Source organism: Lipotes vexillifer, unplaced genomic scaffold (genome assembly GCF_000442215.2).
Source record: "Lipotes vexillifer unplaced genomic scaffold, Lipotes_vexillifer_v1.1 scaffold418, whole genome shotgun sequence".
Classification (NCBI taxonomy): domain Eukaryota; kingdom Metazoa; phylum Chordata; class Mammalia; order Artiodactyla; family Lipotidae; genus Lipotes; species Lipotes vexillifer.
The window spans coordinates 5,773,718-5,798,480 of record NW_006798629.1 but is presented as its reverse complement, the minus strand read 5'-3'; the positions used below and the strand labels follow the sequence as shown (position 1 = coordinate 5,798,480).

The 24,763-nt window shown below is 48.3% G+C and overlaps 1 protein-coding gene across 1 annotated transcript in view; it reads right to left on the bottom strand.

Annotated features, from left to right (window-relative positions):
• The window catches only part of RFTN1 (raftlin, lipid raft linker 1), a 192,866-nt gene that overhangs the window by 35,926 nt on the left and 132,177 nt on the right, over positions 1-24,763 (bottom strand). The window contains exons 5-6 of the mRNA XM_007470645.1: positions 18,036-18,239; positions 7,969-8,084 (exon numbers count right to left, since the gene is read on the bottom strand). Of these exons, the coding sequence (XP_007470707.1) occupies positions 7,969-8,084; positions 18,036-18,239 (320 nt within the window). The remainder of the gene's footprint in view (positions 1-7,968; positions 8,085-18,035; positions 18,240-24,763) is intronic.

Here is a 24,763-nt window from a genome sequence, read left to right as displayed (position 1 = left end):
CTGTGCTCCACAACAGAAAAGGCCGCAACAGTGAGAGGCCCGCGTACCACAAAAAATAAAAAACAAAAAAAACCTGGTTCTTTGAGAAGTTAAACAAAATTGATAATCCATTAGCCAGACTCATCAAGAAAAAGAGAAGACTCAAATCAATAGAATTAGAAATGAAAAAGGAGAAGTAACAACTGACACTGCAGAAATACAAAGGATCATGAGAGATTACTACAAGCAATTATATGCCAATAAAATAGACAACCTGGAAGAAATGGACAAATTCTTAGAAAAGCACAACCTTCCAAGACTGAACCTTGAAAAAATAGAAAATATAAACAGACCAATCACAAGCACTAAAATTGAAACTGTGATTAAAAATCTTCCAACAAACAAAAGCCCAGGATCAGATGGCTTCACAGGCGAATTCTATAAGACATTTAGAGAACAGCTAACACCTTTCCTTCTCAAACTCTTCCAAAATATAGCAGAGGGAGGAACACTCCCAAAATCATTCTACGAGGCCACCATCACCCTGATACCACAACCAGACAAAGATGTCACAAAAAAAGAAAACTACAGGCCAATATCACTGATGAACACAGATGCAAAAATCCTCAACAAAATACTAGCAAACAGAATCCAACAGCACGTTAAAAGGATCATACACCATGATCAAGTGGGGTTTATCCCAGGAATGCAAGGATTCTTCAATATATGCAAATCAATCAATGTGATACACCATATTAACAAACTGAAGGATAAAAACCATATGATCATCTCAATAGATGCAGAAAAAGCTTTTGACAAAATTCAACACTGATCTATGATAAAAACTCTCCAGAAAGTAGGCATAGAGGGAACTTAGCTCAACACAATAAAGGCAATATATGATAAACCCACAGCCAACATTGTTCTCAATGGTGAGAAACTGAAAGCATTTCTTCTAAGATCAGGAAAAAGACAAGGTTCTGGACTCTCACCACTGTTATTCAACATAGTTTTGGAAGTTTTAGCCATAGAAATCAGAGAAGAAAAGGAAATAAAAGGAATCCAAATTGGAAAAGAAGAAGTAAAGCTGTCACTGTTTGCAGATGACATGATACTATACATAGAGAATCCTAAAGATGCTACCAGAAAACTACTAGAGCTAATCAATGAATTTGGTAAAGCAGCAGGATACAAAATGAATGCACAGAAATCTCTTGCATTTCTATATACTAATGATGAAAAATCTGAAAGAGAAATTAAGGAAACACTCCCATTTACCACTGAAACAAAAAGAATAAGATACATAGGAATAAAGCTACTGAAGGAGACAAAAGACCTGTATGCAGAAAACTATAAGACAATGATGAAAGAAATTAAAGATGATTCAAACAGATGGAGAGATATACGATGTTCTTGGATTAGAAGGATCAACATTGTGAAAATGACTATACTATCCAAAGCAATCTACAGATTCAATGCAATCCCTATCAAACTACCAGTGGCATATTTCACAGAACTAGAGCAAAAAATTTCACAATTTGTATGGAAACACAAAGGACCCCGAATAGCCAAAGAAATCTTGAGAAAGAAAAATGGAGCTGGAGGAATCAGGTTCCTGGACTTCAGACTATACTACAAAGATACAGTAATCAAGATAGTATGGTACTGGCACAAAAACAGAAGTATAGATCAATGGAACAGTATAGAAAGCCCAGAGATAAACCCATGCACATATGGTCACCTTATTTTTGATAAAGGAAGGAAGAATATACAGTGGAGAAGACAGTCTCTTCAATAAGTGGTGCTAGGAAAACTGGACAGGTACATGTAAAAGAATGAAATTAGAACACTCCCTAACACCATACACAAAAGTAAACTCAAAATGGATTAAAGACCTAAATGTAAGGCCAGACACTATAAAACTCTTAGAGGAAAACATAGGCAGAACACTCTATGACATCAATCACAGCAAGATCCTTTCTGATCCACCTCCTAGAGAAATGGAAATAAAAACAAAAATAAACAAATGGAACCTAATGAAACTTAAAAGCTTTTGCACAGCAAAGGAAAGCAGAAACAAGACGAAAAGACAACCCTCAGAATGGAAGAAAATATTTGCAAATGAAGCAACTGACAGAGGATTAATCTCCAAAATTTACAAGCAGCTCATGCAGTTCAATATCAAATAAACAAACAACCCAATCCAAAAATGGGCAGAAGACCTAAACAGACATTTCCCCAAAGAAGATACACAGATTGACAACAAACACATGAAAGCGTGCTCAACATCACTAATCATTAGAGAAATGCAAATGAAAACTACAGTGAGGTGTCACCTCACACAAGTCAGAATGGCCATCATCAAAAAATCTACAAACAATAAATGCTGGAGAGGGTGTGGAGAAAAGAGGACCCTTTTGCGCTGTTGCTAGGAAGGTAAATTGATACAGCCACTATGGAGAACAGTAGGAGGTTCCTTAAAAAACTAAAAATAGAACTACCATATGACCCAGCAATCCCACTACTGGGCATATACCCTGAGAAAACTATAATTCAAAAAGAGTCATGTACCAGAATGTTCACTGCAGCTCTATTTACAATAGCCAGGACATGGAAGCAACCTAAGTGCCCACTGACAGATGAATGGATAAAGAAGATGTAGCACATATATACAATGGAATATTATGCAGCCAAAAAAGAAATGAAATTGAGTTGTAGTGAGGTGGATGGACCTAGAGTCTGTCATCCAGAGTGAAGTAAGTCAGAAAGAGAAAAACAAATACCATATGCTAACACGTATTTATGGAATCTAAAAAAAAAACAAACAAAAAAAGGTTCTGAAGAACCTAGGGGCAGGACAGGAATAAAGATGCAGACGTAGAGAATGGACTTGAGGACACTGGGAGGGGGAAGCGTATGCTGGAATGAAGTGAGAGAGTGGCATGGACATATATACACTACCAAATGTAAAATAGATAGCTGGTGAGAAGCAGCCACATAGTACAGGGAGATCAGCTTGGTGCTTTGTGACCACCTAGAGGGGTGGGATAGGGAGGGTGGGAGGGAGACGCAGAGGGAGGAGATATGGGGATGTATGTATATGTATAGCTGATTCACTTTGTTATAGAGCAGAAACTAACAGAAAAAAATATTTGGAGACTTGGAAAAGTTATATATGTATTTGAAATTAAAAAAAAAAAAAAGTTTGCATGTGCTAATCCCAAACTCCCAATCCTTCCCTCTGAATATGATTTTCTTTGGTTCTTTTTCACTGACTTTTTCAGTTAACCCACCAGCTCCCAAGACAACAGCATCAACTCAAAGCGCTTCCCCTACCGTCTTATGTTCAATTCTGGTGGCAAATTTCACAGGAAGCACTTGTGAGCTAGAAGACAGTCCAGGGAGTGGGATGAGGATGGAGAGGCTCTATGGCTCACAAGCTCCTGGCGGTATCCTCCAAGTCCATTGCGTGGTCAGGCTGAAGGACGTGCAGACAGAGAGAAGAGGACGGTCCCTTTCTCTGCCTCTCCCTTCTTCACCTATCCGTCTATGTAGCTTCCCCCTTTCCTTTCAAAGAATCACCCTTTCTGGTCACACTCATAGAGCATAAGCCAAATACCTGTCATATATGCCCTATGGATGGACTTTCATCCCATTCACAACTGCCTTTAATTTTAGGCCATAGGTTTCCAACTGAGAAAAATGCAATTATTTGCATTTGACTCCACAGGTTCCCTAGCCCAGCCTCCTCTGTGCTTTTGGAACAAGATCAATGCAATAGGCAGAGGATCTTTCCAATTGATGATCCTGGGTGACCGATACAAGAAAACAGTATTTGCTTACTCTATGCCAAGTATGACATTCACAACTTTTAAATACGTTATCTCTTTTCATTCTCATCGACTTCAAGAGGTTGTTACCCGTGTCTTCATTTATACAATTGAAAAATGGAAAAGCAAAGAGGGGGTGGTTTCCTTTTCATACACTCAGCAAGAAACAAGAGAGCAGGATGCCTACCCACGCCCGACTCGAGAATCCACATTCTCTTTCCAACATACTGCACTGTCTGCAGAGGTGTAAAGAGCCAGGTAGGTCGTCTTGTGAAAGTGTGTGTGTCTGTGTGTGTGCGTGTGGTCTGGGGTGCGCGGGAGAGGAAAGCCAGGAAGATGTGGCCAAATTAGACTGGCACATCTGCACACAGAGCTTGAGGATATTAACAGGCAGAGGAGTAAAGGGGCAGAAAAGGGACAAGTCAGTCCCAACTGTGAGAAAAGAGAAAAAGCTGGTCCGAGACACTTGGTGGTCAGAGCCCTGGGAAGCTCCGGGAGGAGCGTGGCTGCCAGAAAAGCAGGATCAACCACAAGCCAAGAGGGAGCTGCCCAGGGCTTGAACAGGAAAGGCCTTCCCCAGAGGCCATAAGGGTGGTGGGGAGAGGAAGGGGATGGTCTCGAGGACAGAGGTGAGGGAGCTAGACACCCCCCGGCACAGCCAGAGGCATATGCAGAGGAGCAGCTGTCTGTGGGTCGGAGCAGGGGTCGGACAGAGCTCTGCCAATTGCTGGGCCAGGGGCAAGCCCACCTCAGACTGGACGCTGCTGGGCTGTGCTGGTAACAGCTGCATACACGTGGCTCCTCTAAGGCAGGGATTGATTCTCACAGTGGGCTGAATAGGAAACTCGCGGGGAGAGCCTGGACGTGTGTCTTTTAAAAAGCTTTCCAGATAGACACAAGCTCAAGTTTAAGAAACAGTGGTCTTGGGCTTCCCTGGTGGCGCAGTGGTTGAGAGTCTGCCTGCCGATGCGGGGGACACGGGTTCGTGCCCCGGTCCGGGAAGATCCCACATGCCGCGGAGCGGCTGGGCCCGTGAGCCATGGCCGCTGAGCCTGCGCGTCTGGAGCCTGTGCTCCACAACGGGAGAGGCTACAACAGTGAGAGGCCCTAGTACCGCAAAAAAAAAAAAAAAAAAAGAAACAGTGGTCTACCCTTGGGCTGAACCAAAAGGCTTTCAACACAATTCAGGAAGCATTTACTGGATGCCTTGGGAAACAAAGATGAAAATCCATCGACAGATGAATGGATAAAGAAGACGTGGTGTGTATATACAATGGAATATTACTCAGCCATAAAAAAGAATGAAGTAATGCCATTTGCAGCAACATGGATGGACCTAGAGATGATCATAGTGACACAGAGAAAGACAAATATCATATGATATCACTTACATGTAGAATCTTAAAAAAAGATATAAATAACTTTAAATACAAAACAGAAATAGACCCACAGACATAGACAACAAATTTATGGTTACCAAAGGGGAAAGGTGGGGAGGGAAAAGTTAGGAGTTTGCGATGAACATATACACACTACTATATATAAAATAAGTAACCAACAAGGACCTCCTGTAGAGCACAGGGAACTATACGCAGTATTCTGTAGTAGCCTATAAGGGAGAAGAATATGAAAAAGAATATATAAAGTATGTAGAATATATATGTGTGTGTATATATATATATATATATATACACATACTTTATATACTCTACATACTTTATATATATATATATATATATATATATAACTGAATCACTTTGCTGTACACCTGAAACTAACACAGCACTGTAAATCAACTATACTTAAATTAAAAAAAAAATAACAATTTAAAAAATAGACAGGGGCAAAAAATGACAACCGTGTCCTTACTTGAGTTTGTAACCATTATCTCCCTCCCGCAGACATTTTATTTTTTAATATATTTATTTGTTTGGCTGTGCCGGGTCTTAGTTGCAGCACGTGGGATCTTTTTAGTTGCGGCATGCATGTGGGATCTAGTTCCCCAACCAGGGATGGAACCCGGGCCCCCTGCACTGGGAGTGCAGGGTCTTAGCCACTGGACCACCGGGGAATTCCCTCCCACAGACTTTTTAGATAGTAGGCGTTCCCTCCGGTTACGCATCAAGGTCACATTTTAAAATTTCAATATTTCAAAGGCTGAAGAAAGACGAATCATCGGGGTGCTTTTCCTATCACCCTTTTCATCAAATATCACACAACCATAGACATCTGGGGAAAGTGGCATCTGTACCGTTCTTTCAGACACTAGTTCTTAAAACTGAGGAACCTTCAGAACAACCTAGAGAGCCTGTTAAAACCCAGATGGCTGGGCCCACCCGCAGGGCTTCCCATTCAGTAGGTCCCGGGTGGGGCCCAAGCACCTGCATCTCTAACAACTTCCAGGTGCTGCTGCTACTGGTCCTGGGACCACACTTTGAGAACCACTTTCTCAGGCAATTTTGGATCATTGCCATCAAACCATCTTTATTGAGGAAACCACAAAGCCTGCCTTTCACAGCCACTTTAATGTGCAGACCGCAAGGGATTTTATACACGTCCCCATGGCCCTGTGGCCGATCTCATGTGCAAAATCACGCAACCTGTTTCTGGTGCAGCCACGCATCACTTGCTGATACAGCCCTGTGTCACAGAGCAAACTGAGTGCTGCAGCTTGTGGGTGCAGGGCAGCCAGCATGGGCTTGTCCGGACGGGGTCCTTGAGATCCTGCATCGACCACACATAGCAGACTGGGTGAACAGACTGCCCCATTTTACAGTTGTGGAAGTTTAGGGTCCCCAGGGGGGACATGACCTGCCCACATTGGACTCTGCATTTTCGACAGAACCTCACTTCCTCTGCACCCCGTTTCCAGTTAGGGGCACGGAGGCTCACTGGGACCGATGGCGGGCGGGACTCACTGGCGGAGCCTGACGGCAAAGCAGGTCATCACCTACCTCCTTACCTTCCTCACTACTTATGTCTGCAGGACCCCTGGCCTCCAACCTAACTGGCCCTGGATGCTGTGATTTTGGAATTCCTGTTTCTGATTATTACAGTTTTTCTGCGGACTTTATTCTGTCACATTTGCAGGCAGCTATTTCCCATCCCTACTCAGATGCAGGCTGCCCCCCGCACCCCTGCTCCCCACATCAGGCCTCCTCAGAACGGCTGAAGGCTCAGAGGCTAAGCAATGGTGCCCATGGGGCGCTCTACCCCAGCTCCAGGAGGGGCACTGGCCACAGGCTGCAGTGCCAAAGGGCACAAGGGTGTGGTGGGTCCCAGTGCCCCGCACTCTGCACCAAGAGCTGCTTCCTCATCCATCCTCCTCTGGCACAGAGACCCCCACTGTCTGGCAGGGCCCCTCGGAGTGACGCCAACCCTGTGTCCTTCTAGGGCCAACTTGAGAGCATTCAGAAATGAGTCCCCTATCTTCAAACATGCCACATGCTGGGTGGACAAGAGACTGGTCTATAAAGTCCATGTTTCAACAGTTGCAGAAATGCCTTTAAAATACACATCAGCAAACCTCAGAAAGAAATCAGCTCTCCCTTTCCCAAATCCCAGCGGAACACAGCTTGAGGAATTCCTCTGCCCACAGCAATCTGGTGGCCTTGCGGGTCAATGTTTCTCAAAGACCGCCTTCTACACTTAATGGGCCAGTGTTCTAACCTCCCTGTGCCTCAGTTTCCTCATCTGTAAAATGGGAGCAATCACAGTACTCAGACTTATTGTGAAGGTTAAGAGCACAGATGCATATAGATTTCTTCTGGCATATAAATTTCTATGGCCCCCTGTCAGAGGGGGCCATACAGTCTAGCTCCAATAACGATGATGCTCTAATTATTACGGGGGCCACAAACTATGCGTTTGCCTCACTTATGTCACTTAGCACTTTCAAATTAATGAAAGAAGAATCTTTTCTACCCGGCACACACAATGTGTTTTTTTCTACAGAAAGGGAAAAGTGGGGCCCATCCCCCAACTGGGGGTGGCATAGGAGGGGTACCAAAGGAGGAAAGGGGTCCTCACAGGGTGTATGGAGGTCCAACTGCCGTTCAGAGGAAAGAGACGTCCAGCAGCAGCCACGCTCAGAGGCGCGAGCGGGTAAAACAATCACTGTCCAAACAAGAAAAGCACCACTGCCAATCCCAACACTTACGTCCAGAACCGTCCATTGTTCCACTACAATAGCATCGTAGCCCTGCATGGTTTTGCTATCTTCTGTGGAAACTGCTTCAAAGATGAATACTCCATCTGTCAAGCCGTGTAAGGAATCTGTGGAAAAAGAAAAGGCAGGGCGGGGTGGAGGGAGGTTGCTGTAAACTGTCTGTGGCAGAAGCCTTACAAGCAGCAAAAATTTTCCCTGCATTCATTAATAATCCCAATCAGAACATCTTTTCAGCATGTTAATTAAAGAAGGCATACACAACCACAGAGTCTAGCCCCATCAGAATGAATGAGACTAATTTACCTCGCAGTTTTGAATAATATCCTTGATTTTATGAGCCCAAATTTCATTGTTAGCAATCACCATTTGATTTCACGCGTTTACCTTCCTTTTCATGCTCCAACGTCAGGATGCACTGGGGAGAACTTATTCAGGGGAAATGCAGTCATTTAGAGACAGTTTTTAGAAGAAAACGATATAGAGGTGAGAGAAATTATTTTCAAGTGGGGATAGATGCAACGCAGCGCTCTGGGCTTGCAGACACAGTCCAGATGCGCTGATTCCTCGACACTTGTGTGACGTGGGTGCAGTACATGGGACACTTCACGCAGCTCTTGTCAGGAGGCGAAATTTGGGGGAAGGGAGAACTTTTCAAAATGATTCACCATTGAAAATGTTTTCCTGGGCACTGCTATAGTTAATGGTAAAGTTCCGAGTTCCGTATAATTCAACAAACCTACCTCAAACATAGCATGATTCAGAACTGTCTCAGGCAATGAAGATGTCAAGAAAAACACAACAGGGTCCTTGCCCCTGAAGAAGACTTTCAAGGAGGCACTTTTTAAGTTAATGGCTCCTAAATACACTAGACTCACTTAGATGAGGGACTGTGGAAACAGAGGAATGGACTCAGAAGCAGGTGGTTTGGGCCCATGCTCTATCGGAAAAGGGATCTGACCCTTTGAGGGGTTTGGTTTCTTGTCTGTGAAAGGGGGTTGTAGACAGAGAATTCCTCCTGGTCGGTATTCTACAAATCACTGCTCAGTTGCACTGCTCTGGACTGAACTCTGTCCCCAGCCCCCACCCCCGATTCTATTTCCAAGGGTAAGTAAGGTTCAATGAGGTCATAAGGGTGGGCCCTAGTCCAACAGGACTGATGTCCTTACAAGAAGAGGAAGAGACACCAGAGCACCACCCACCCCAACCCCCTAACCTTGCACAGAGGAAAGCCCATAGGAGGACACAGAGAAGGTGGCCATCTGCAAATCAGGAAAGGAGGCCTCACCAGAAACCGAATTTGCCAACTCCCTGATCATGGACGTCCAGCCTCCTGATCTATGAGAAAATAAATGTCTATTGTTCAAGCCAACCAGTCTGTGGTGTTTTGTTATGGCAACAGACATAAAAATATGTTTAGTGATATAAAGGACAATTCACACAATAATGTGATCTTTTCTTCATCAGGAAGGAAAGGGAGACAAACGCAGAAAGCCCCCTGAGTCACACTGGAGTTCAGGAACTGCCAGGGCTTTCCAGAAGTCACAAAAAGACAGACAGATGGAAACATATAGCAACCTTCAGCTTCTGTCTTCCAACAGACCTCACAAGCAAGTCAAAAAGCCGTCAGAATGAGAAAATTATTTGCAACAACAAAAATAAGTAATAAATAAGTGGCTACGTTTAACACTCTTTATTGTATGTAGAAAGTTTCCAGGACTTCCCTGGTGGCGCAGTGGTTAAGAATCTGCCTGCCAATGCAGGGGACATGGGTTTGAGCCCTGGTCTGGGAGGATCCCACATGCCGCGGAGCAACTAAGCCCGTGCGCCACAACTACTGAGCCCGCGTGCCACAACTACTGAAGCAAACGTGCCTAGAGCCCGTGCTCCACAGCAAGAGAAGCCACCGCAATGAGAAGCCGCGCACCACAACGAAGAGTAGCCCCCGCTCGCCGCAACTAGAGAAAGCCCGTGCACAGCAATGAAGACCCAACATGGCCATAAATAAATAAATAAATAAATAAATAAATAAATAAAAAGCTTCCAGGGCTGAAGGGAATTTTAACTGCACAACCTTTCCAGAGAACAACTTAACAATGTCTCAAAAGACTGAAACACAAAAGTCCATCCTCTTTGACTCAGAAACCCTACCTCTTTCAGTCTATTCTGAGCACCCATTATGTGCCAGGTACTCTTGTGATCACTGGTGACAAATGAAGACCCTGCCCCCATGCAGCTTCCCCTGCCCTGCAGGGGGAGAAAACATAATGTCCCAGGGGATAAATGCTATGAGAATATAAAGTGGGCTGGGGCGGGGCGGGATGTTGAATGGAGGTAGAGGCAATGGCACGGCTGTTTCTGAAAGAAGTGCTCAGGGTAGGTTCCCCCATTTTGAGTAGAGATATGAACTAACTGCAAGCCAGGCATATGGATCTGCGGGGTTTGAGAGTTCAAGGTAGAAGACACAGCTTGAATAGAAATGCAGAGTGAATGAGGGGCCACCAAGGACCAGACAAGCAGCAGAATCAAGAGAAGAAATTCAAGACTAAGACAATGGTGGGGAGATAAGCCAACCAGGGGCTTATCCACGTGACTCGCTTGGCCAGTGGGATCTTAGTGGGTGTGACACAAGCAGGGGCTTGCAAAGCACTGGCGTGGTTGAACTTGATCTCACATCTGTGCCACCACTTTGAGAGCACATGCCCCAGCTAGCCTGTTGGAACAGAGCTGCCCCGGTGGAGCTTAGCCTAGATCAGCTGATCCACAGACCTGAGAGTGGGCCCAGCTGCCTCAAAGAAGCTGCTCCAGGCAACCTACAAATATGAGAGAATAAATTATTACTGTTTTAAGCCAGTGAGCTCTGGAGTGGTTTGTTACACAGCATCATCTTGGCAATATCTGACTGTTACAATGCCCAATTGAAACTTAAGAAATCTGAGACCAGTGTACTTCACTTAGCCTGGGGAATATTCCTGATTATTCCAGAATGATAGAGGGGCCTGACCAACTCAACAAACCACAGCTCTGAGGGGAATTCCTGGAGCACAGCAGCCTCATCCTGATATTCTTCCTACGGACAAGACAAAATTCCATTTCAAATAAGATCCCTGTGGGTTAATCAATACTATGCTCCATTTTTGTATTTGTTTCCTATACCGAGAGTCTGTTACCAATCAGCCCTGGCAAAAGTGCTAAGCTTGCCTCTCTCATCCGCTCTGCTAAAAAGTTCCCCCCAAGTGTTTGTTCAATGTCCTCCTAAAAGACATTTTACTAAGGTGACCGAGGAAAGACAGAACTGCTCTCTGGCTGAACCACATTTAAATATTTTGGGCTCCAGGACAAGCACGGACCATAGTCCAGCTCACTTACCAAGTTCTGGGTAACACAGGTCCAGCTGGAGCCCCTGCCACAGTAGGGATGCCCTACGGAACCCCTTTGAATAAAGCTTTCCCAAGTCCTGACCTGGTGATGCTTGGGACCAGAAGATACTCACTGATCCTTCAGTAGCATATGATCACAGCACACATTTCTTTAAGGCTTCCACAAAAATATGTTAGACCCAATTTCCAAAGTCTCTACCTACAGATCTCCTTACTGGTAAGACTCGAAGCCCTTTAAATGTGCCTACCACATGCTCTAAGTATTAGAGTGCTCAGCATGATATAGATAGAGTTGAGGTCCACCTGGGGAAGGAGACAGTGCAGCCCATCCAACTTTCTTTCCTACCCCCTGCCTGGCATCCCCTCCTTCGCTCCACGTCACAAGCCTGGGAGGAGGGCTGTGTGGTCCAGGCTTGGGGGCGTGAAGCAGGAACAAGCCAGGTCCTTATTTACCATCCTCCTAACTCAGTCCTGCCTGCAGCGTCTCAGCCCGCTGCTCTACTCTTCTGAATCCAGAGTGCTGATTCACCCACTTCACTACACAGCAAGTTCAGAAAGGCTGTCAAAATGTGGTCATCTGTAACAGCAAAAAAGTCAATGAACCACAGACAGCAGACAGCTGTCATTAAAGAGCCCCTTGTTTTGACGGCCTCATCCACCACCCGTCTCTTCATCACCTTCCTAGCTCAGCCTCGCTGTAGTGTGCTCCGAGCTGGTATAAATAGGTCTCTCTCAGAGTGCAGCTCCCCATGCAAAAAGGTTAAATCATCCTCCATCTATGGAAAACATTCCATTATCACTGCATTTTTTATTAAAGTAAAGATGCCTCCCTACTGTGCACAGAAAGCTATTTACCCTGGCATTGTATAAATATTTGATGCCGGTCTTTTGGCAAAAGGACACCTTAACTTTCCAAGCTTATGCTTTACAAGAAGGATGTGAGAAAAGGAGATTTGCCCTATTAGCCCAAGAGGTAAATTCTATGAGAAAACTGCTCTTCCCCTGCAGCCTCTGGGACACGAAGACTCCATCTAGCAAGCTACCCTTCAGGCTCACCCTAGGTGCTGCACCTCTCCCAAGTCCAGCATGAAATGCACACGCCATCGACATAAGGGGTCGATGCATGTGGTCTACTAGAAAACCTTACTGTTCTCCTTTTACAAGCTAGGATGGTTTAAATGCCTTCAGTGTCCTTTATCAGACCAGGTGACCAGATGGGGAGGAAACGCCCTGATTCTGTGCTTGCCAGCTATGAGGCCCTCTGCCAGGCACATTCATGGCTTCTCATTGAATGCCTCCCCCCGTCGCAAGTTCTGCAAGGTTATCATTCCCTTTAAGTGGTGAGAAGATGGAAGGAAGCTACAGGCGTGAAACCATTTGTCCACATTCAAGTGCATACAGGGGCCTATCTCGACCTGAAATGTAGTTTGTGTGACTCCAAAGCCTATGCTCTTTCAACAGGTGACAGATATTTTGCTACCACGAGGATGTGCCAGGGGCTGTGCTCCAGCCGGGGGATGAGCAGCCTAGGCGCCCAGCCTTATGGAGCAGGCGTGCTCTGACCACTAGACTGCTCTCCCTGCCCTTGTGTTTTGTGTGCATCTCAGTGGGGTTGCAGTGAGATGGCCTTACGGCTTCTGTTTGGGGCCAAATCTGTGCAGAGGCCACGCCTTCCTGCATGGGGTAAAGAAAGAACAAAAATATGTGTGTAAATGGATAAGCTGTATCTATCAACACAAGGGACAGCATACAGCAGCGAGAAAAAATGATCTGCAGTGACGTGTAAAAATGTGGATGAATCTCACAGGGAGAAGTCAAACGGAAAGAAGCCAAACAAGGGCAGACTCCACCCACATAAAGTTCACGCCCCACCTGTGATGCTTCCAGTCAGGACTGTGGTCGCCCTGGGGGAGAGGCATTGTGAGGTCGTGAGTGGGACTCTGATGGGGCTGGGATGCTCTGTTTCTTGATCTGGTGCTGGTTACATGGGTGTGCTCGCCTTGTGAAAACCCACTGAGCTGGACCCTTAGGATCTGTCTTGGTTTCTGTACGTGTGCTATACTGCAGGAAAAAATTTACTTAAAAGATGTGCCATGGATAGAAGAGAAAATGCATTTCACGGTGTAAGTGAAATTTACCCCTTATGTTATTCAGCAGCTCCTCTGAAATAGAAGCCACGCCTGCAACCACTAGGCCAACGTGCCTGGAGCCTGCAGTCAGACAAGGGAGTGGCCGTGAACTTCCTGCAACCTCATCCTCCCTTGCTCCCCCAGTCTGCAGGGGCCTGGTGATGCACACCCCAACACCAGCTCCCCCCAGCACTACGCATTACTGTGCAGCATCCGGAAACCTTTATTGGTCACCTCCTGTATACAGTGCACGGTGGACAGACACTGGGACACTAAGAAGCATAGGAAGCAGGCCCTGCTCAAGGGCCTGCAAACATGTCTGCCTAAAATATGTGTCCCTACGTGTATTTTATTTAAAATACGTACATGCTTTTTACCTATGTATTTTGCAAATACAAGTTAATCTGGTTTATGCCAGGCATCAAAAATGCGGTCTAAATACCAAATGTTATTTGGATTGACGTGAAGCTGGGGCATCAGAGAGAGTCTTAAGGAAAACCTAGGAAAGGAGGGACTCCTAGGTACAACGTGTCTCCTGATGTGACACAGCTCGTCAAACACAACAGCATCTGGAACGTATCCTAGACCTAAGGGCTTAATTTATCGAGGCCTTAGAACCAAATTCCAGTTTATAGGAAACAGAGGCTGGAGAAACAAGATAACATTATGAGGCACTGGCCGGGCAAATCCAGAACACAGGGCATTCTAAGAGGCTAGGTTTATTTCAAGCAGTCAGGGTCATGAAGAACGACTCTTCCAGGTAAAGGAGCAGTAAGGACGTGGTCACCATATGCAGCGTCTGTTGCTGGACTGGATTCTGGTTTGCGCTACTTGCTGCAAAGGACATTTCGGCAACAATGGAAGACCTGTGAACATGGGGTGAATAGAGATGATGCTGCCAGAGGCGGAAGGACTGCCCGGCTAGGAGAGGGTGAGGGTGGGCCGAGGGGAGGGGGAGGGCCAGGGGGCAGGGAGAGGGAGGGGGAGGGCTAGGACAGGGCCAAGGGCAAGGTCAAGGGCAGAGCAAGGTGGGGAAAGGAGGTGGGGGGGCAAAGGGTAGACCAAGAGGGATGCAGAGCAAGGACGGGGCCAGGGGGACAAGCAGGGTGAGAGCAGGGCAAAGACAGCCGGTGGTGGCCAGTGATGGCAGCAGGGACTCTGCAGGCCTGGAAACCCTTAGTGGGAAAACAAGCTTTAGAAGGTGGGCAGCCAGCTCCTCCTCACCCTTACCCCAGAGTCTGGGTACCCACCCGAGTCCTCGGCGGCAGCCAGCTCAGCAGAGGGTCTCCCTGCCCGGCCTTTCCCACCCTTGGGAAGCATAGATTCTGGCTTTCGTCTCACTGGCTGCAGGGTTTCCGCACGTCCATCCATCCTGCTGTCTGAGTATCCCCTGGGCTCAGCCCCGCTGACGGCTGCCACCAGGTCCTGCTACTTCCCTAAGGGTGACTTTCAGCTCTCCCCTCCCCAGGGGCCCAGCTGGGGGCCTCAACCTCTTTTCAAACCTCAAACCTCTTTTCTCTCCTCGAGTCCCTTTTCCCCACCCACACTCTTCTTTCTTTCAACCACTTTCTTGCCACTTAGCAGCTGGGCACTGTGGCAATGACTTCAGTGCTCTGTGTCTCGGTCTCCACAGACGTAACGACAGTACCCACCCCACTCAGCCATGGGGATCAGAGGAGTTGCTGTGTGAGCTGCTTGGCCGAGGACCAGCACACAGGAGCCGCTAGGGGCATGTTACCATCATTCTGCTGCCCTTTCACCTATGCCTGAAGTTTACCAGACCCCAAGGCCACAGCCTCCCCAGCCCAGGACACCTGGGCATTCTCAGGAGGGACACCCAGGAGGCCACGAGCAGAAGCCCAACTCGAGGATGGAACAAGCTTTTCCATGTCCTGGGAGGTAAAGATTCAAAAACAGAAGATGGAGTCTTAACTGGATTATTCGGGCTAAACATCACCTTGCTTATGGGACAAAGTTCTCATGCATTTTATGACCCTGTGGAAAATATTCTGAAGCACAAATGTCTAGTTAAGAAGACTGATGCTTTTCCAGATGGCAAACAGCTTAAAGATGTGCTCCTAGCTCTGCCAGGTTTATTTGTAAGGACACTAATTATCCTACTAGAAATAGGTTCTTTTTATAATGATGATTAGCTTGCTTTTTTTTTTTTTTTTTAATTCTGGGAAAAGAACATATGCGTTTCCTCTCTGTCAACGGAAAGCCTGAGCTTTCCTAGAGCAGAAACACGCTAACCCAGTAAGCCCTTCTCCCAGGTCACACGCTCCCTCCTATCAGAAATGTCAGGGTGAAATCACATTTGAATTTTGAGTGGGTTCAGATGCATTTTGTTCTGAGGATTTTGCAGCCGTCACCGGGACAGGGATGTGCAGTCATGGGGCAGCCCGACGTGTGGGCAGCCCTGCTGTGGAGACGTCACAGGCTCAGCGCAGGCTGCTCGGCTGCACTTGCCAGGGAAAATTTCATGTTCTGTCTTCAAGGCAGGAAGGCTGGATTTCATGCAGCTAAAGCCAAGCGGGGATATAACAGCATTTCCAACACTTTAGTCAAATCTGAAGCAAGACTGTATACATTATCTGTGTTTTTGGACTCAAGGTTGGAGAACGGGGTTGGGGGAGGAGTGGAGGTGGTAACAGAGCCTTGGTTGCCAAAGGCAGAATGGCTAGACAGACAACGAACGGCAGTGTGAACTTTCAAGTTCAAGGTGTCCTCTCTTGGGGCTCAGCTCGCCTCTGACACCCGCAGGCAAGAGAGAAAACTTCCCCTTTGAAACCCCAGTTCTCCCAAGGTGGGGACATGACCCGTGGCTGCCTCGGTGGCTGCCATGTCCAGCGCCTCCCTACCTATCTTTAAGATGTTAGTGCAACTAACATCAGTTTCCCAGGGAGATATGCACAGTCACAGGGAGCCCCTCTGGGCCCAAGAGGAGATAAAAGGAGCTGTTGTTGCCACACCCGAAGACGGGCAACGGGGTGTCCCTGCAGGAAGCAGGGAGTGGAGGGTTCCTCCCTGGCCCCCCCTAATGCTAATGATGAGGGCTGTAAACATCTGGCCCTAGCACACACCCTGGTGTTGGATGGTGCACCTTCAATAGGCTGGGACGACCCCTGGCTTCCAGGAACTCTGCAGGCACCCAGGGAAAGCCTCCTGGAGCAGAGGGAGTTTACTGACCTTGCCGCCAGGGAATGGAACTGACTCTTCCTTAGTTGTATTAATGAAAATATACTCTAGAACTGCACTGTCCAATACACTAGCTATGAGCTGCACGTGGCTACTGATATTTAAATTAATGAAAATTAAATAAAATAAAAATTAAGTTCCTCAGTCATACTTACCACATCTCCAGTGGTCAGTGGCCACCGATGGCTGGTGGCTACCATACTGGACAGCACACATACTGAACAGCCCCGTCGACACAGCGAGTTCTACTAGACCGCCCGTCACCTTTCTTATGTCCTTCACCCATCCACAAATAGTCGTGGCCCACGATACCGTACAATGCCTGCTGCTACTATATGAACATATTAACATTAGATATTGCTACTAAGATAGGGACAAGGGACTTGCACTGTACAATGTTCTAAGGTTTTGGATGATTGCATGTACGTACATTCAGAATTAAGACTGATGTCTCTTCCAAGGATGCTTGTTAGCATCTCAAGGGTCGCAAGTAATATAGTATCCAAACTCTGTTCCTGACGCTGCTAATTTTTAGAGAGAAAACTGCTCAACGACCAAGACGCAGGGCTGCCAGCGCCCCCTGCCACGTTTTGCTGGGATCATCGGATTTGGTGTTAACTTTACGTTTCACTTACTTCGGGATCCTGCTGGCTGGCAGCCCTCAGCATGCACACATGCTGGCAGGTTGGCCCTACTCCCCAAACTGTCTCCCGGTTTCGATGCCCCTAGCAACTCAACTTGCCTTCGTGTTAACTTGAAAACCCTTTCTTTGCCTGTGACACGTCTCCCCGCTTTGGGCAAACTTTCTCTCTGCCTCAGAAAAGCTGACACCAATAGCGCTACCCATGCAGCAACCCCCCCCAGAGAGAACCCATTACTGGCAGGGCCACCGGGTGCCGAGAGACCCAGGAGCAGTGTGTATCCCCATGGAGCTTACAGAAACCAATTCACTTCTCTGCAGTTAATTCCAAGGTACTGCTATTGTCGCTTCAAACTGTAATGGTGTCTACAAACAATGTGTACTTTCGGAGTGGCATGATCCTGGGGGGTAATTAACAAACCCTGGGAAAACCTTTTGAAAAGGTTTTAAAAGCAACCTAGATCGAGGCCACCATCAATGAAACAGAATTGCTCCCCCTTCTCTGTCATGTTAGAATAGACCTGGCTGACTCCTGCGGGGGTCGGCAGAACATGGGTGGTGAGCTTTATGGAAGATTCCTCTAGATGTGTTCATCAGAAATCAGACGTAGCACGCTGACCCGCCACAGAGCTTTCGGAACAGAGCAGGCTCTGAGGAAGAGGAAGCAGCAGAGTTCATAAGGGCCCCCCGAGGGGTGGGCTGTGCCTTCCCTACCGTTGACCAAGCCGAGGGAGAAGACGGAGTTCACCAGGACGCCGCCCTTCCGGAAGTGGTCGCTCATGTGCTCCAGCCAATTGGCATCCAAACTGCTCACCGTCTGGCCATTCCTGGAGACCCGGAGGGGAATGGTGACGGGATAATATTGCCGGCACTTCTGACGGCTCTTCGGTTTGTTGAAAAGGGCGAAAATCTCCATTTCTGTTGGGATTTGTAAAGAGAGTAGGGAGAGAAGAGGTCAGATGGGGACATACTGCCTCACTGGGCCTGACGGGATCTCTCAGAAGCCTGAAGAAGCGATATCAAAGGCCAAAGTTCTGTTAGGTTGCACTGTTACCTAATAATAAGACCTGATTCCGGGGACTTCCCTGGTGGTCCAGTGGTTAAGACTCCGTGCATCCACTGCAGGGGGCACGGGTTTGACCCCTGGCCGGGGAACTAAGATCCCGCGTGCCACGTGGTGTGGCCAAAAAGAATTTCTTTTAATTTAAAAAACAAACAAAAAAACCCCCAATTCTAAGCAGTAAGTTAGGGTGCCTTAAAAGTGACATGGACCTCAAAGGTTGAGTCCTAAGGTGACTGCCAACAAAAAAGTGGCACTTGCCATCTGCCTCTACAAGGATGAGGTCACTAGCCACTGCAGCCACAGACCTCAACACACCCTGAAAGGCGTTCAGGGTGGAGATCAGGAAGGAGGCCCTCTGTGCTCTGAGAAAAACCGGCAGATCAAGCCCTTGGATAGTCAGATATTTTCAGGAGAAGACATTATGAGCCCAATTCTTGCATCTCCTCGTATCTAGAAAAGCACTAAAATCATTAACAGTGACATCTGCTCTCGTGACTAGCAGCCAGCCTCTGCCAACATGTGTGCTCCACTGCACGCCCCCCTTCACTAAAATCATGTCTAACACTGCCCTTCTGCTCTCTGGAGCAGTTTCTCAGAACTATCTGAAATGCTGTCCCCCAGGCTAGAGTCCTCATTTTGCCCCAAATAAAACTAACTAGCAACTCTCATGTTGTGCATGTTTCAGTCGACAGGACTTAGGTTTTGAATCTGGCATATGATGAATAGCTGTTAGCTGGGATTCATTTGTACGGTTAGGTGAGAAGGACACAGTAGACATTTCTAGAAATTCATACAAAGGTGTGTTTTAGAAGAAAAAGCAGACATATTTGGGGGCGAGAGCTGGTCTTAAAAAAAAAAAAGTAAATGCACAGAGGCACACAAAGACAAAAATACTGCTGTAATTCCTGGAACCTTGTACATCCCTGAACTGACTATTTATAAACTGCAGTGGTGTTTCCTGGGGCCAGACCCATAATATTTAATCAAGTACATCAAAAATACATCATTGATATGTAAAAATAAGTACGTTCCAGTAAATGCAGGTTCCTGCCTGGAGTGGTAGGTCGCTCAAACAGCCAAGCAGGCCCTGAGAGTGAGGCTCTGCTTCCCGTGCCTTCATTTATAGCTCAGTTCTTTAAAAATCAATACTCACTACAGCCGGCAGCTGACCCTCGCCTCCTGCGACACACGGTATTGGCCATGAGTGAGCAGTGTCAGCCTCCGGAAGCAAATACCTGGAATTTCAATCGACGTCTGGAGGTCTATTTTTGCATTACTCATTTAGTCAAGCAATCAGAGTTCACCCAGCTTAAAAAGCTTTGCTTACATGGGCTAGTCAGGAATATGCTTTGGTTTCCAAAAATATCTATTTGGATAATAAGAAAGTCCCCACCCTTCTTCCAAACAAATATTTTAAAGGTCATAAACAATGGCTGACATTAGCAAAAAGGACAAAGGACATCCACGCTCCTTGCAGGAGATACCTCGCCTAGACTCATATTCTGGGACACTGCATCCCATATTTCAGTATTTCACAATTTTTCCAGTATCCGAGTACATTACTTTTTAAAATGGACTCACTCTGCTTTATCTAAATAAGTGCATTTAAACAGAAAACTTTGCTTCACGACCATAAGGGGAAACACTACCGTTTGCCGTAAACAGGAGCGAAAGATGAGGCACGTTCACACCAAAAATGTCCATCCACGTAGCACCTCAAATTATCTCACAGGGCGACTGTATTCTGGGACAAAGGAAGGCTTTCCACAGCCCCAGCTGAGCAAGCACCAGCAGAGACCTCTGGGGAGCATTGCTGGGCCACAGACTTTGTCCTCAGCAACGGTGAAGCCGACAGGGAGGCCATTTCAAGCTATCCATGGGGTAGAGCCAATTAGGAAGGAGGGGTCCCCATCCTCACAAACGGCCACCTGGATCTTCAACAAGCACCGCTGGCCTGTTCATCATCCTCAGCCCAAATTACCTTTCTGGGTCCACTTACCTGACTCAGGAAGCCATCTACAATCCAGCCAGTAAGTGCTTTCGCAGGAGAAATTAGGTCTTGGTATATGGAGCTAGCAATCCCTAGACTATTTCGTGACTTTCAGATACACATTTTAGGAATTGGGTCATGCAGACAGCACAGAAGGTTTGTAAAGGAGGGAAATCAAGCAATGGATTAGAGCTGGGGGGTTGGGACAGGAAGTGATTGGGTGTTTTCCAGTCCAAGGTGCCAGTGGCTCAAATAAGACCTGCAGCTACTAAAGGCAAAAGAGGGTAAGTCATGCTTTAGCGAGTCCTTGACTGCATTTCAATTGCTTCAAAAGCAGACCCTGTAAGCTTTTGGGTGCAAGTCGTTCATTTGGGAAGTAATCCCAGGAAATAGAGCGAGAGAGCAGGGACAAGAAACAGAGAAGAGCTGAAAGCCAAGGAAGGCTGCATTGATGAGCAGGTTACTGTCACGGCACGTGGGGACCTGACACACCATATACGCACAGCCCATATTGCTCTATGAGGGGCAAGGAAGCCGGGCATTTGTCCTCAGGGATGGAGGCCACTCCCGAGGCATTAATTTCCTGGGACATCTGCCCATTCCAGAGAACACCTGCAGGCAGAGGCTAGGAAAGCTGTCCTCAGGTGACCCCAAGGTGGGCCAGAGCACCAGTCCCCATGGTCTGTTACGGTCAAGCACAAATGCATACGAATTATCAACAAAAAGAAAAAGAAATCACAGCCTCTGTACGGGAGGATGAGTGGGGAACTGAGAAGTGGCCCAAGTCCAAAAATACATGACAACACTTGATCACACAGAAGGATCCCCAGTCACATGGCAAGACAAAACCACAACTTTCCCACACGCATGATGAAACAGAACGAGGGAAGGCAGAAGGAGAAGCATGCTTGGGGGCGGGGCAGGGCAGGGGAGACAGAGCGGGGAGACAAAGGTGGATGGTGGGGTGCCGACAGCGCCCCCTGCTTTCCGTCTGGATCCTCCCCAGGGAGGAGGACCAAAGCCAGAGCCAGAAATAAATTTTTCAGGAAGGAAAAGGAAAGGTTATTGGAATTGAGAGCCTCCAAAGCATGAGCAGCAATGAAATATTGGAAGAAACCTGCTTCCAGATGCCCAAGCCTTCAGTAAACTCCTCTGTCCCTCTGCCTCCTTGGCCACAATCGGCTTTCTACTCACATGGAAACCAGCCAAGAAAAACTGTCCCCAAACGATGCCCTTTGATGTTTTAATATTCTGACTCTCCAATACATATCCTCACAGGAGCAGTCACGAGGGATTCCAAAAAGAAGACCAAATTTGTTTACATTTTCTTAGCTGCTCTGTGACTCTGCCATGACCCCAGCTGGAAGATTTTTCCAGACATGGGACAGAAAGTCCCAAAGGAGGGGGAAGGCATTGTTTCTGAGAATGTTCTGAGAATGGCCGCAGGACTGGCCTGGCAGGGCACCCAAGGAGCTTCGAGACTGTTCTGTCTTGCACTTCTGTTTCTGTCTCGTTGTCTTGCTGTGTTCCCCTGACATGGGGGGGGCGGGGCGGGGGGCTTGCCTTGTGTCATTTAGATCCTTTGTGTCCAGAAAAGGTGGTAGTCCAGCAGACACAGGTGTGGCACCTGCTGACACTGATTGACCTGAGCCAGACAAGGGCAAGGAGCTAGGTGGACAGGGGGAGGAGGGGACGTGGGCCTGGAGGCGGGGCCAGCTGGGCGCCGCCGGCCTGCCAGTCAAGTCCGCCCAGGCCTTGCCAAGCTCCTCGGGAACAAGGAGGAAGAAGGTAGATGCCCGGTTCTGAGGCAGGTGCCAGGCAGTAGGGACTTAGGCACAGGACGGAAGCCTGCAGTCTGTCTGCAGCTGAGGCCCCAGAGCGGTGGTAACTGCAGGTAGCAGGTGGGTCCTGGCATCCCAGGGGACCTCCAGGCTGCAGGAAAGAAAGGGTTCAGAGTCTGGCTGAAAGCATGGGGCTCCCAGGGCCAGACTGGGAGAAGGAGGCTGGCAAGTTGGCTGGGTTGGAAGGGACAAGTGGGCGTCAGACTTGGCCTGGGAGCCGGGCTGGGCGGAACCTCGGGTCTGCTGAGGTCACAGCTGGGGAGCTAAGGTGAAAGATGTCATTGCGAAGGCGAGGCTGTGGCTGTCTCTGGAGGAAGAGAGGGCAGAAGGGCCTCAGGCCCGGCCAGATCCCTGCATCTGGGAGGAGGCTGCTTCAGGCACCTCTGGGCCTGGGGGAGGCCTGCTTGCCAGGCCAAGTGTGGGACCCGCTGTCTGCACAGCAATCCACGGGTCCCACTTGTAAGGATGTCAGCGGCCCACAGGACGGGAATGTATTAATGAGGGCCATCACCACCGCCATCATCTCACATGACTCCAGCCTCCACGGGGGAACGGTGTCCCTTCTATGCCCAGAAGCCTTAAGTGGATCCCCCAGAATCACAAGCTGGTAAGTGGCAAATCCAAGACTCTTCCAAACCCCCAATGCCGGGCTGTGTCCCAAATCTAACGCGAGGCTAATTTCATCGGCAAGTGGAAAGCGGGAGCTGACAATGACGATGTGCGTGGGGGGGGGGAGATGACGCTGGGGCCGGTGGAAGGAGGTCCTCCTTCTCCGGGATGGGAGTTACATACAAACCAGCAGTGCTTTAAAGGAAGACAATGATGGCAGGGGGGGGGGGGGGGGGGGGGGGCGGGGAGATGTTCAATAGCTACTTGTTAATGGACTGAGTGAAAGGCCAGGAAGATGGTGGCAGATTGGGGGTGGGGGACAGAACCACAGGGTAGAACTATTCTGGGGGCTCCGGGAGGGGAGGACAAGGCCCAGGGAGGAAGGGCAGGCTCAGGCGGCATCCCCCCAGAAGAAGCTGCCTGCCAAGGAGGCCTGCTGAATAGAATCCCCCTCCAGAGAAGGTCACTGCAATTCCCGGCTCGGGTTCCTGGCTGCATCTGTAGGCATTTTAAGTGAGCAGGTGCAGGTAGGAAGGGTAACTCTTGTAAGATTTTGCATTATTATTTCGGTGCCAGTGAGAACCAGCTGACTTTGCGCGAACCTGTGTGGCCTCCTTGTCTCTCCTGCTCAAGTTTCAGCGACAGAGACAAGATGGGAATGCTGGAGGCCAGGAGAGAAGTGCCAGGGGTCCGTCCTGCGACACCTCCCTAACCTTGCCGTGCACTGGCCTGTCTGCGGTGAATGAAGGAAGCTGCCCCCCAGCACAGAAATGCATGGAGAACGTGGCATGGGAACGCGGTCCTGTCCTTCCCAGGTGCTCTGCATTTCACCAGGAGGCCGGGGCAAGCTAGATGTGAGAAGGGAAGCAGCCTGCAGCAAGGCTCAGGTGATGTCTGCACGGCCTGACCTCAAACCTACAGGAAATTCCCTAGGATGAGCAGGAAGAAACCCAGGTGGGCATGGGGAGCAGAACCCCTGGACCAGAGCAGTCCCTGCAGCCCGTGGGGAGGGGGAGGGGTGGCCTGCCCTGTTTCCAGATGAGAGCTCCCTGGCAGCCCTCCTGAGCAGCCTCTGCCGCACCAGCTCCCCCAGGCTCCTATAAAGGAAACAAATTAAAGGAGGAAAGGGAGGGGGAAGGAGGGAGGCTCCCTCTGGATTTTTTTTAATTGTCTTGCTGTGATTGCCTATTTAAGCCCACCTGGCAGAGACAGGAGTAAAAACACTTCACCCTCCTTCGGGGGCCCTGAGAGAAAGGGAGGTGAAAGCTGAGTGAGCAGCGGGGAGGGGGCATTGGGGATGGGGTGGGTGATGGTGCATGGACTTCCCAGGGAAGGAAAGGAAAGACTTCGCCGGAAAACGATTAGGAGAGAAGCTGGGGTCAGGTGAGGGCTGTGAATGGGGACAGGGTCCCTGGACAGCCGGCCGGCCTTCTGGGAGGCTGAAACTATGCTTGCTCAACTAATGCTCAGACTAGGAGATAACATTTAACTCTATGAGGGCACGCAGGCGACTGTCCTTATCTGTGATACGGGTGTAATAATAGCATCTTCTGTCACAAAGCTGCTGTGAAGCATAGTCAAGACACACAGGGAGAGCTCAGAACAGCTCACTCAGAGGGTTGTCACCATGATGACTGTCCATCCCCTGCAAGGCCACGCCTGTGCACTCGTAACCCCTGTGTGTTCACTGACTGATGGAAAAGGTCCAAAGATTCATTTATTCCACCAAAAGAGAAATAAAGGGTAACAGTGAGACCTGTGGCCTCCTGTGCAGAGAGATCAGTGCCAGGCTCATGAGCAGACAACAGACACACACAGCTGCCTACCGAGCAAATCTGGGGGTGGGGCATGGCACTATAAGCCCCTCACAGCTGGAGTTCTTGCTCTGTTATAGGCTGACCACTTCCAGACACACCCTAACCTGCTATTCCTCAGCAGG